General features: G+C 47.1%; 1 protein-coding gene across 2 annotated transcripts in view; it reads right to left on the reverse strand.

Moving 5' to 3' along the window:
- Positions 1–13,444, reverse strand: part of MRPS11 (mitochondrial ribosomal protein S11) — a 157,901-nt gene that overhangs the window by 130,677 nt on the left and 13,780 nt on the right. For both annotated transcript variants that reach the window (XM_069222724.1, XM_069222722.1), the window contains exon 2: positions 8,962–9,081. In XM_069222724.1, the coding sequence (XP_069078825.1) occupies positions 8,962–9,081 (120 nt within the window). The remainder of the gene's footprint in view (positions 1–8,961; positions 9,082–13,444) is intronic.

Here is a 13,444-nt window from a genome sequence, read left to right on the forward strand (position 1 = left end):
AGGGGGCTTCAGTGCCTCCGCTGAAGCCTCCGTCCGGCCCACAGAACAATGCACCCACAATTCAAAGCTTCCCCGCGATCCACCAATAATGGCAAGCAGCCCCGTCCCTCACACGAGGCTGCCTTTCAACAAGGACCTCCTGGTTCTGGGGGCAGGGGCCACAAACTTCAGCGAGACTGCGGGCTCTATGGATATGATCCTGTTCTCCTGTCTGGCCGCACGTACCTCTATTGCGGGTGGTGGCGGGAGACAGGCAGACGGCTCCTTGAGGGAGGGGAGGCCTCCCAAGGACTAATCTCCTCCACTGAAGGTGGAGGGAGGGAGTGCACCGCAAGCTCTCCTGAGACCAGCGCCTTACTTCCCCCAGCACGCCCAAACTCGGTCCTGGTGTGCAAGTTCCTCCGGGCCAGGCCAAAAGTGGACGCTGGCTGGTGCCCTGGGGGTGCTCTGCTCAGCATGCCTTGCCCTGGGGGCACCACTAGAAGCACGCTTGCTCCATATCCCGTTTTCTCATGCCCAGGGGGCACAAAACACAGCACGCTTCAGACGCGCTTGGCAAGCTCGAGTGCCCGGGTCAGCGATTTTCCTCGCAGCCAACACAGAAAACACTCTCCAGGCGCTTTAGAAACTGAACCAACGCACTGGGCAAAATAAGTAGAGCGCTACTCATGCGCATAGGCTCCAGCACAGGAACTGCCATACCTAGCAGTCCCCACAGCACCCAGCCTCTGGGACACAAGGGAAACACAGAGCGCCAGGGCCCAGCAACAGGCCAGCACAAGGGGGATGCAGTCAGTGGCAGTTGCTCCTAGTGACCCAGCAGGTCACAGGTCAGCACAGAAGCAGCAGACCAAGGAGGTTCCTAGTGCGTCCCTCCAGCAGCATTCTGTGCCCATCTCCTTAAGATGTTTCTTGTGCCCTTTTCATGGTAAAAATCCCCTGTACTTGTACTCAGTTTTGCAAAGCAGTCACCAAGAGGGAGAGAAGAGGTTCCAACCGGTTACAACTGGTCCTAGGAGTGTCCCCTCTCTCCTCCAGCAAAGGCTCCAGACATCAATTTGGGGTGAACAAGCCCTCTGTGTGAGGCCAGGGCACAGCCTTTACAAATGCAGGTATTCCCCCACCTCCCCTTCTCTAAGCCCAGAAAGATCATTCAACATGCAGATGCACCTCTGTGTCATCTCCACCCTCCCTTTGCACAAGCTGTCTGAAAAGTATGCACAAAGCCCAGCTGTCACTCTGCCCCAGACGTGGATAAGAGTCAAGCTGACAAACACCAGTCATAAGCACAGAGAAATGCTCACTCTCTAGAAGTGACATATCTATAATAGTAATAAAAAAATCCACCTACACCAGTAAGCAGCATTTCTCACCACCATTACAACCAAACCAAACATGCCTACGCAACCCCTCATAAATCAGACAATACCCCTATGAGCAAGGCTGCACTCATAGCAGTGAGAAACCATGAATATGTTCAGGCATCTCATTGATAACGAGTTATTCTACTTTCTGAGTTACATAATAAAATGGGATTCTATTAGTCCTTCACATTGTCCCTTAACCTAGTACTTTATTTACGTTCTTGTTAGAAATGGGGTCTCTATATGGCAGTGGTTTGTACCCTGTCCAAATAGGGACTCTCACTCTAGTCAGGGTAAGGGAGTCACACAGCTAAGATAACCCCTGCTCACCCCATTGGTAGCTTGGCTCAAGCAGTTAGGCTTATCTCAGAGGAAATGTGTTAAATATTTGTACAGACAGTAACAGTGAAAACACCACAAAAGTACTCCACACCAGTTTAGAACAAATAGCCATACTTATCTGAATAAAACAAGACCAAAACAACAAAAATCTAACATACACAAGTATTAGATACTATTTTTCAAAGATTAAATGTAGTATAGCGCTTAGAAATCAATAGCTCCAACTGGGGCTATCAAAACGGCTTGACAGAGTCGTGTCCAACAGTTCAGCGCCAGCCGTGAGGGAGCGTGACTGGCCACAGCGTTGTCCACACCCCAATTACAGTAGGCTGGAAAATTATGAGGAAATAAAGACATTGCACGGAGGCGGGAAGATGAGTTGACGCTGGAGCTGGTGCGTCGTCGGTTCGTTACAACCACAAGGAAGGTAAGGCGTTGGCAGAGGAGGTGAGGCGGTGTTGGCGGCGAGGCGTTGGTTCCTTATAACAAGGCGGGTCGATGAATCCAGCAGGACAAGACCGGGGGTGTTGACTTCGCAGTGTCCCAATCACACCCCGGGGCCACAGGTACTGCAGAGGAGTCAGATGCCATGGACATCAGTGACAGGGCACTCTGGACTCAGGCTGTGGTGGGTGTTTGGAGGTGCCAGGAACTGGATTTGGCACCACTTGGCAAGTCAGGACTCACAGCAAGAGAGCCCAGGTGCTGGCAGGTGAAGACTTTGACGTAAATGCAAAAAAGAATACGTGATGGAGAAAATGTTGAACAATGCCAAACATTCACCTCTTTACAGAGATCTGGGCATAAATCCATCATTGTTTTGCTACCCATGCCATTCCAGTCTAGACCCGGCCATATGCAAACCAGTCTTGGCCCTGCTCCCCATGGGAACAGTCCAGCCCGAAGAACCAGGCCAGGTCCTCCCTTGACCAGCAACAAGCATACTGGGACCGGTTTTGGGGTATCACCCCTCATCAGCCAGGCTAGCTTGACTCCAGTCACATGGGGATGACGGAACCCACACCTGGGCATACCCATTCCACTTAGGGCAATAAATGCAAAAAGAACAAGTGATGGACAGAATGCTGAACAATGTCAAACATTCACCCCAGTACAGAGATCTGGGCCTAAATCCATCAGTTTTTGCTACCCATGCCATTCCAGTCTTTGATGTCCTCGAGACTTCTAACCGGAGTCAAGCTTCGTCCAAGCCCACTGAGAACCTTTGGAGGCAGGATGTAGAAAGCCAAGTCCAGTCCTTTCACTCCCCGGACAGTAGCAAGCAGCAGGCTAGCACAACAAAGCAACAGGCAGAGTGGAAATCCCTCCTACAGGATCCAGATCTTCTTCCAGGCAGAATGTCCTCAGTCCAGAAGGATCCTAACTATGTGGTATCAGAGGTCCAGTGCTTATACTAATTACTGTCTTTGAAGTAGGTAAACCTCAAAGAGAAGTCTCTGTAGTGCACAAGACCCTGACTTTCGCTGTCTTGGCTCCAGACACACTACAGGGGGTTGGAGAATGCACAGGGGGTTGGTGAGAACAGGCACATCCCTATTCAGACGCAAGTGTCCGCAACTCCCACTACTCTGGCTCAGAAAGACGAATCAGCCTAGAGATGGGCCTTAAGGATAGGAAGGGTAACCTCGGCTCTCTTTGTGTGACTGTCTAGAGTGAATGCACAAACAGCCCAACTGTCATTCTGACTCAGACGTGTACTTCGCAGACACGCAGAGGCACAGAATGGTTAAGCAAGAGAATGCCCACTTTCTAAAAGTGGCATTTTCAAACTTAGAATTCAAAAACTAACTTCACCAAAAGATATATTTTTTAAATTGTGAGCTCAGAGACTCCATATATCTATATGCTACCAATAGTAAACTTAAAAGATATTTCAAGGCAATAGTGAAAAACAAATTTAGCAGCATTTCACTTTCAGGACAAGTATAACACACCAGTACATGTCCTATCTTTGAAATACACTGCATCCTGCCCATGAGGCTGCCTTGGGTGGGTTCACTTCCCAGGTCAAAATGGCAGTTTAACAATTCACACACAGACATTGCAATGGCAGGCCTGAGACTTGTTTGCAGGGCTACTCGTTTGGGTGGCACAATCAGTGCGGCAGTCCCACTAGTATAATTTGATGTACAGGCCCTGGACACACCTGGTTCACTACACTAGGGAAATACTAGTAAATAAATGATGCCAATCATGGATAAACCAATCACCAATATATTTTAGACAGACAGCATATGCACTTTAGCCCTGGTTAGCAGTGAGGAAGTGCCCAGAGTCCTAAAGCCAACAAAAACAGGTCAGACAAAATAGGAGGAAAAAGGCAAAATGTTTGGGGATAACCCTGCAAAAAGGTCCAGGACCAACACTGATGATTCTAAATACTTTAGTGGGGTGAGGTGACTTTTCACAGCTGGTCTCTCAGAGGGGCGGGAGGCAAAAAGCAGAAGAGATTGCCCAAATGCACTGGAGTGTGATTTTTCTTTACAGCCCACTGTGTGTTACATTTTATTGCAAAAGCCTGGTTCCTAAAAATAAGCTGTGGCAAAGGCAATAAGTTGCGCCTACAAGAGCTACTAACATTGTCAATGTTTTTTCAGCAATGTTGAATGTGGTGCGGCTGCTTCGCAACATGGCTGAAAGTTAGATTTTTTTTAAAGTGTTATGACGCTGAGCACTGCCAGTGTTTTTGTTTTGTTAACTTTCAACAATGGTGCACAGCAGCTATGCTGCGGTAAAACATTGCTAAAAACACTGACAAGGCCAATGGTTTTGCCAATGCCCATTTCTATTTGTTATTACCTTCTTGTTCATTGCCTCGTATTGATTGTGTACAGATTGCATAGTTGGTGCAGTTTTCCTCCTTCACCATGTGCTAGCATGGATATCATCTGCTTCAAGCAGCCGGTGACAGGTAGCTGAACGGTTCCACTGTGAAACGTACGCAATAATTCTTTTTCGTCCTACTGCATTTGTTAAAGGTCAGACACCAACTTTCAATCACCCGCCCAGTATTTTTTCGAGTCTTCATTGTGTACTTATTGGTGACACAAACTCAGTACATATTGTAAGAAATATACAAAAAAAAAAAAATAATAATACTGCTTTATCTCATAAGATATACCTTACGAGGTGGTTGTGCAATATATTTTGTTAATTAATAAAAGTGAATGGTTGCATCTTTCTAGCACTCCACTGTTGCTTGCAGTCACTGCAATCAACCTCATGACCACCTATTTCAAACTTTACTGTGATGCACATGGCAATGATGGTGTTGCTGCTATTTGACAACTTGTACGACAAATAGCAATGACTTGCAGGGAGTAAGGGTAACTAGAGCGACTTCACAGCCAGGTGGCTCATCGCATAGTTGGTGCAGTTTTCCTCCTTCGACATGTGCTAGTAAGGATATCATCTGCTTCAAGCAGCCGGTGACAGGTAGCTGAATGGTCCCACTGTAAAGTGTGGTGCAGCTATGCGGTTCTTGCATGCAGGAGGCTTCATTTCAGTACTCCCACTAGGCTGTCTCCAGTGACATTCCTGCACCCTGGGGACTAGCTTGTGTTGTTGGTAGGTTCACTCTCAGGTAGTGGTAGGAGTCCTCGATCTTCTCCCCTTGTTCATTTCTCCTGCACCCCTGTGGTCATTAAGTGTTTCAGTGTGACTGGGTTGTCACACACATTTCTCTCCTCACGATGTGGCATGCTCTCTTCTTCTGACCAGGTCTGGTCGGACCCACTTCTCTCTCTCTCCTTTTTAAGTCAAGCATAGAAGCGTGCAAGTGCTGCTTTTCCGACATGTTGGTATGTATCTGGACATTTAACCACGCCCACCGCATGCCCATCATTATCACTCGTTCGTGGACTTGGCTTTAAAAAAAACACGCTCATGGCGGCTGTGGCGCTTTGAATCAGCTCGCTTATGTCAACTGTTTGACTTTTTATTTTCAGCTTGTGTGGCAAGAAAAATCCATTTAGGAATTTACAACGCTAACAGCTCTAACTCAAGCAAACGTGAGACCTACTGCATTGCAAATTCTTTTTTTTTGGTTCTTGCTTGCTGTGATTTGACGTCCTGCCACACCATATATTGCGAGGTGCTGCCAGGCCACATGTTCACACTTCTATTTGCGTGGACCTCTTGCAGGTCTTGTTCCATCTGAGGACTGGACATCATCTCCTATTTTGGTTGAGGTGGTGGCAGCTTACCACTAGGGGTGTGAGAATCGCCTCTTGCCTGTAATGGGAAGCGGGCAACACCGTCTTAAGACAGAGTGGGGGAGGACACTCTCTGAACGGTCTCTGGCCAGATGTTGGGCAGTCCCACTGCAGTTATGGTGAATTATCATCTCACTCCTGTATTCAGGCCACATGGGCCCCTCTTCCAGAATCTCCTTTGTGCACCACTCCGTAGATGGTGGATACCCTCCTTTGCCTCCTCTTCGCATCGGGGTGCAGTGCTTGCGTCTTGAGGCTGCATCGTCACGGTGCTTGGTCCTGCTTAGGGTTGTGCGTGCCTAGCAATTTTGGTCACTCCATGTGACATTCTTTTGATGGGCCAAAGGTGACCATTCGCTGCTAGTGTTGTATTCCTCTAGCTGGTTTGTGCACCCAGTATAGTGCTCTTGTTCTCTTTGTTGGGTTGTCCTTCAGACTGTGAGGCAGTGGGACAGCTGAGGACCTCACTTGGCGTAGAGGGGCCAGATGAGCAATGTGGCCATGAGCACAAGTGGTGAGCAGTTGGATTTTAGCCTTGAATGCTGCTGTGGGGCAGTAGGGTTGCATACTGTGGGTGTGCCAAACAAACTTTGCCTCCCAAGTCTCTAATTGTCCTATGAGTTTGGCCTTCTGCATAATAGCGTGTGGTGCTCTCCATCTCAAAATATGGTGGATGTAGAGACACTGTGGCCTGTGCCTGGTCTCTCAGTGTCTGTGGGGAATGTTGAGTTGACGACACCAGGGCACACTGGTTTTTCTGTTTCACCACTCACTGTTTCTTTTGGTGTGTGCTACAAGGGCCACATGCTCTGTGTTCTTGACTGGGGCGTGCTTCAAAAAGCAGCCACGAGGCGGCACTGCAGCCACTCTTTCCATGCCACAACAGCCTCTCCGGTTCTACAAGCTACTTGCCCCCGCGTGGGCTAATGCAGGTGTGGGGTTTCCCTCTGTGTTGGTGAGGCTTCAGAACATGCTCTTGTTGTGATGGCTGGGTAAAGTGCGAGGGAACAGCCACTAGGTGGCGCTGCAGTCACTCGTCCTGGGACCGCAGTGGATTCCCTGATACTCGGGTCATTTTGCCCATGCAGGTGTAAGCGAGGCAGCTGTGGAGGAGGTAATTACATGTAGATGCGGCCTCTTTCTTCACCCCTACGATCGCTCCATAGTAAGTGCACCTTCATTGCAAACAGGTGCTGCAGAGGCGGGCGCCAACATTCAGGGCAGGGAGTGGCCTTAGGCTAAAGCGCAGCACTCTCCTCACTGTCATGGACCCGGGGGCGCTGCTGGCTTGTGATGCAAGGTATTGGAGATTTCAATGCGGGGTTTGCCAATGCAGAAGTGGCCTCTTTTACTCCAGCAGACAGGTTCTGGCTTTGAACCAGCTGGGCTGCTTCAGGAGATCTCTTTTCTGACAGTAAGCAGGTATCACACAAATAGTGTGGACCACTCCTCCAACTCTGGGAGCCTTTTTAGTGTGCACGGTGCGGTGCTCTCAGTACTTGGCCCGCATCTTCACTTTACTTACCGGCCAGCAACTGCCGGAGCTACGATATTGCAGCGGGAGGCAATCAGTCTCCTCTCCTCCCTGCAGCAGTTGGCAGGTGTGCTCAGTTGACCTGTCAGGGCTTCTACTTGTGCCCGCCATGGTACTCTTCCCCCTCCTGATGCCATGGGCACTGCTGGCATTGTAGAGCGGGGTTTTTCTTTATGCACAGGTTTTGCTTCAGTCTTCAGGGCTGACCTGGTGTTTGCTGCCTGGGACAAGATCGTAGGCACTACAGGCTCTTAGTTTATGCCAAGGGGTAGGCCAGCTTGCCTATTGCACAACTTCTTAGCTTGGGGAACGGTGTAGCCACTTCCTGAGGCCCCTGCAGCTTTTCTAGTGCCACAGTCTGTGTCGCCCAGGCTGGAATTGCACGTGCAGTGACAGACAGTTTGGGCTTGAGACGTTCTTGCTTGGCACACCTCGGAATCAGTTCATCTCCGAAGGAACACTAGCCCACAAAGGAAGCGGCTTCACAGTGGTGCTGCAGTCTTTTGTGTCTCTGTCCTCAGAGCTGCAGCGTCGCTGCTAGTCTGTGCTGCTAGGGCGGTTACTGCTGGGTTCTCGCACCTTGTGGACGAGGAAGGAAGTGAGGGGGGCTGCCTTTCGCTTCCTGCCAGTAACAGTTTGCTGCTGGACTTGCTAGGGGTTTGCATGCATGCATGGCTCTCTTTATTGGAAGAGCGCTGCTCCCTTTTCCCCTCGCCAAGAAAGATGGTGAAAGGCATGTGCAGCTATGGGCATCTCACCACGTTTGGCATTGCATGGCGTGGGCCCGGTCATATCTGGAGGGGTCAGGGAACGTACTTCATCGGCGGCCTGCTGATAGCGCTATGCACTCTTCTTGGCGCGCTCATTGAATGGCGGCTGTTACAGTGAGGAGTCAGAGGCAAGTCATTTTCTGCCCTTTCCTCCTTCAATGCAAGGAAAATGTTCACCTTGTTCTCGGGCAACGTTAACTCCTCGTGAGGGCAGGCGATAGTGGTAGAGCCAATCCATTCCTCCTTAGGCACGATGGCGAGCTGCAAAGCGGCATGGCGTGGAGATCAGAATCCTTGTCACCATTTTTGAATTGTGGGCCCTGGGCCTTCATGCTTGATGAATAATTGCACTGACACAGTTGCATGGTCTTGTAAACTGGCCTCAAGCACATGGGTTCTCTTATTGGCAGGGTCACCTGACCGGTGGCACCTGTGTTAGATTGGTGTGGGGTCGGTGTAAAGGCCAGCCCTCAGGGAGTGGGTGGTAAACTGGTAGGTGCTGAAGGGCACGTGTGTGACTGGCAGGGCACTACAACGAGTGGTATTCAGTCTAACAAACTTAAAATTACAACAGCATCTCCTGCCAATCTGCAGTGCCAGTGTGTGAGACCCTTAGTAAACTGTGAGCTTAAAGTCAAATGTTACTAGAAGAGCAAAAAAACAAAAAATGTAAAAAATACACACACACACACACACGCACAAAAAAAATATCTTACCGGAAATCCCTTGAGCTTTGGGTTTCTGTGACTTCAGCAGTCTTATTAGCATTCTCTGTTGATCCCTGCAGCTTTTGTATGCCTGTGTGCACACCTCGGCACATAGCAACATTTGGAGCCCTGTTACAATAGGAATAGCAATTATTCACGGCAATCGCATTATAGCATGAACTTCACACATCATATCAACAAAAGAAACAATTTGTATGCAAAGAGGATTTGTAAGCCAGGCACACATTTTTTCCCATTTTATCTATTAACAACATGGCACATACTAGGCAAACGTACCGATTCACATAGAAAAGTAGTAAATCTGCCGCTGTATAAGTACTTCAACCCAAGTGTGCAGAATCACTACTTTCTGGAATTTATAAACCTTCCCAATACTATGGGCCTGATTACAACTTTGGAGGACGGTGTTAAACCGTCCCAAAAGTGGCGGATATACCACCTACCGTATTACGAGTCCATTATATCCTATGGAACTCGTAATACGGTAGGTGGTATATCCGTCACTTTTGGGACGGTTTAACACCGTCCTCCAAAGTTGTAATCAGGCCCCATGTCTGGACAGCGGTGCCCTTGTGCAGTTTCCAGAAGTAGTACTAGAAATGGCCTGTCACATGTTTCCTGGTCTCCCATTTACCCAATGCATAATTATAATAGAGTGATATTAATATATATCTCCAGCCGCCTACGTTCACGCCAGTGGCAACCAATGCCCAGCCATCACTCCCTCTCTCAGATGATGATGCGTTACTAAGCTTAGCATCAACAGAAAATGACCCTGACGGAATCACTCTACATGTTAAAGATGTATCATTAATACCTCTCTTCTATGTAGAGCTAATCACAGTATGGGTAATCACAAATTGGAAATAGATCACACTTTGGCACAAGAAAACAATCCAAAAGTACACAGAACGTTAAAAATCATTTTGAGCTTTTCTGCACATCTCTTTTAAGTAAAATGTGCAGTAGGCAGTTTCATAATTATTTCCCAATCGAAAACAAAAGGTCAACGTTTTTGGTTCTCTTAACAAAATATCAGGACTAGTTGTTGGTGAGGACTGGATCTTAACAGTGCTGTCCTTGCTAGGTCAGGGAGGCCAGAGTTTAGCAACAACAGGGACGTATCATCAAACATGTTAAATCTAACCATACTTTCGTAGACACGTGGAGGTTGCTGCATCCTAACAAGAGAGAACATACTTTCCTAACTTGTGTATATTAGGGATTATTTCTTGGTAACCAGTAGCAGTCTGTTAGATGTAGTCAAATGTGGAATTCTAGAGAGTAGGGTTTCTGAACATCCCCAAATTGTCATTTTTTCCCATCCTGGGCCTGGTAGCTCCTCTGTTTAAGTTGTGGAGAATGAAGACATGTAAACGTAAACACTATGAGAAGTGTTAGACCTGTAAGCATGGTCTTCCCCCAAATGTTCCGCTTTCACCACTTATGTTTTGCTGAATTTGTTTTTGTTGACCTTAGGACTCTGCGTACTTTACCAATGCTAACCAGTACTTAAATGCTCTCTTTTAAACATGCTGAAATTGGCTAACATCCAATGACTTTTATGTCCCTAGTAAAGAGATTATACAGGTACCCAGGGCCTGTACATTTAATGCTACTAGAAGGCCTGCAGCACTGATTGTGTCACTCACTTAAGCAGCGTTTTAAAACATACCCCAGGACTGCCACTGTAGCCTGTATGCAGTTTAAACTGAAATTTCGACCAGGCAAAACACACCACTTGCCTGGCCTAAACCTTCCATTTTAATACATAAAAGTCAGTCCTAGGATAGGCCGTAAATAGCCGATAGGGCAGAGTGCTTTGTACTTTAGAAGCATGTACTTTTAAGTTTTACCTGTCCTGGTAGAAAAAAAAAGCTCTGTAGGATAACATTGGGTTACTTTATTACATTACATAAGTGACAACTGTTGTTTGGGAACAGATAGGAAATATCAAGTTTGGTTACAGAGGAATTGTAATTTAAACTCCTCTTTAATAGTAAAGTCAGATTTTAACTCACAATTCCCAAAGTGCCCCTTTTGCAGAAAGTTGGCATTTTCTTCTAACAACCATTTGGTGCCTACAGCCTGGGTCACATGAATAGTTTTAGTTGGCAGCTGTCCTTTGTGTACTCCTCCCAGACAGTATCACAACTGATTGTCTAAGTATTGGCAGGATGGGACTTCCTGGCTTGAAGCGGGGGAGGGGGGTTGCTGTCACTTACCATACATTCCTGTGGGGGATGATTCCAGAAGCTTCTCCCACTTGAAAGTGGGCGCACCAGGTATAACCCACTCTTCAATACACTCCTGGACCTGTGCACACTACAGAAGGAAGATAGCCCTGCTGCTCTGTTGCCTAAGGCCTGGTCTGCAGTCTGGGAAGGAAGATTGGACCTGCCCCCTTCATCCCAGCCTGAAGAGACTCCAAGGGTCAGCTGGATGACCTCCAGCTCTGAACTACATGGACATAATAAGCTCCAAAGGCCTCTCTAGAACTGCCCAACTTACCTGCTGCAACTGGACCTGGCTGGGCCTGTAAAGCAGCCTAGCTTTACCGGACACTGAACCTGCCTAAGACCTGCCACCCTCTGCTGTAGTGAGTTCCTGATAATCAAGAGCTGCCTCCCAGGTCCTGGACCCTTAGTGTGGCATCCACTGGGCTCCTACTTGAAGAAAAGGGAAAGTCTGAAGAGCTACACTGCAGCTGAGCTCAGAGGATTCTACAAGGAGATAGGGCTTCCAGAAAACAGGAGCTCAACAAAGCAGGAGCAGCAGATGGCCCCAATGGCCTTGGAGGGTGCTCACAAAACAAAAATTGTATACACAGTTCCACTGAAAGAAAGAATCCCTGTATATAGCTAGGGAAAGGGACAGGTCCCTGGGAGTCCAAATATATTGGAACAAGAGCCCTCACTCAACAATTGGTGACATGCTTCATCATCGGGCTATGCTCCTCGTCAGGCCGGCACTGCAATGCCTGACAGGCCCCACAAGGGGGCTCTTTGCCGGAGATCTTTTGCAGTAGATAGTTGCCGGTCAGTATATGCTGTTGTGTAGGATTGGTATGGAAAAAGAGTGCTATTAAAAATGGCTAGAGGTAAAGATGATAATTTATTTGAATATTAAACCTCTTTCATGATTAAAAACAAAAGTGTGGGGAGAGAAAAAGATAAGGTCTAGTCTCCCCAAATAGTACAAAGTGTCGAAGTATAACTGTCCCTATCGTCTGGGAGTGTAGTGTGTGCAAGTACAGGATCCCCTATACTGCTTCTAAATTAAGGTCAACATGTATCTCGCTTCTTTAGTCTACAAGATCTAGTGTGATTCTTCAGGACCAATACACCTACCTAAACCTTTAACTTTATAAAGCCTATAGTTGGGAATACCATATTTCACAGGAACCTAAAAAGCAAAAGTAAAAAGGATTAAAGCATATAGCATAGCACAAAACATCTGGTGATGTGCAAAGTGAAAGATGTAGGGAGAATCTGTGCATATCTAAAAAGTGAGTGCACAAAGGTAATAAACAAGCGTTGCACACCCATGCTTACCCTCCTCGTATTAGGGGATGGGCCAAGCACCAAGTTTCAGTGGTCCAAATTGGTCTAAATGCTTAGATATAAATGCAAGATTGAAAAGTTATTATCAGACAGTAACAAAGTCTGTGTATTAAATCTAGATTGATAAAAAGGTAAATCAAAGCACATACATCTATACATATTTGTAAATGTAGTCCTATATTATGTCCCTGATACCCTCTGAGCCCTATTCCTTTGTAAAGCCGGAAGGTCAGAGTATGTCACATCAGTCAAATCAGTATGCCACTAAGATGGAATCCTGTGACTCCCGAATAGAGAGGCAACAGGATTAATATAAAACCGTATCATCTGTGTAAAACACTTTATCATATATGTTGACTGAGTAATAGACAGAAGTGGGTCTCGCAAAAAAAGAAAAAAGGAGCGGGCGAAGTGTGCATAGTGTGTAAACTCGGTCACCAGAAGGCCGGTATGACAGCTCCCACCAGTCTAATTTAGATACACGGCACAGTTATCCCTTTGGATTATTAGAAAGTGTAGGAGGCTGGCCTGGCTTATAGTGGGTACCTTGTGGTACTTACACCTTGTGCCAGGTCCATTTATCCCTTATTACAGGGATGTGAAATTCCTATCGCCCGACGCCCGGGACATCTTGTTTGGGGTCAAGGGCAACAAGTTTTTATGTTTACTTTGTCCTTGGGACAAGTAGGCCCAACCCCTGCAACACAAACCCTTTGGCTGCCTGTTTACAGAGAGTTGAACTCTCTGCAGTTGAGGTAATGTGTTTCCAAAAGATAATGCTATTCGAACTTGTATTTATGGTTCATTATTTGAAAGCCTTCATTATTAGGGTGCGTGCTGTAAATAAATGTTTTAAGGTCACACTTCACTAATGACGTTGGTTCCAGTACAAAAAAAAAAAAACGTGT

This window comes from Pleurodeles waltl, chromosome 3_1 (genome assembly GCF_031143425.1).
Source record: "Pleurodeles waltl isolate 20211129_DDA chromosome 3_1, aPleWal1.hap1.20221129, whole genome shotgun sequence".
Classification (NCBI taxonomy): domain Eukaryota; kingdom Metazoa; phylum Chordata; class Amphibia; order Caudata; family Salamandridae; genus Pleurodeles; species Pleurodeles waltl.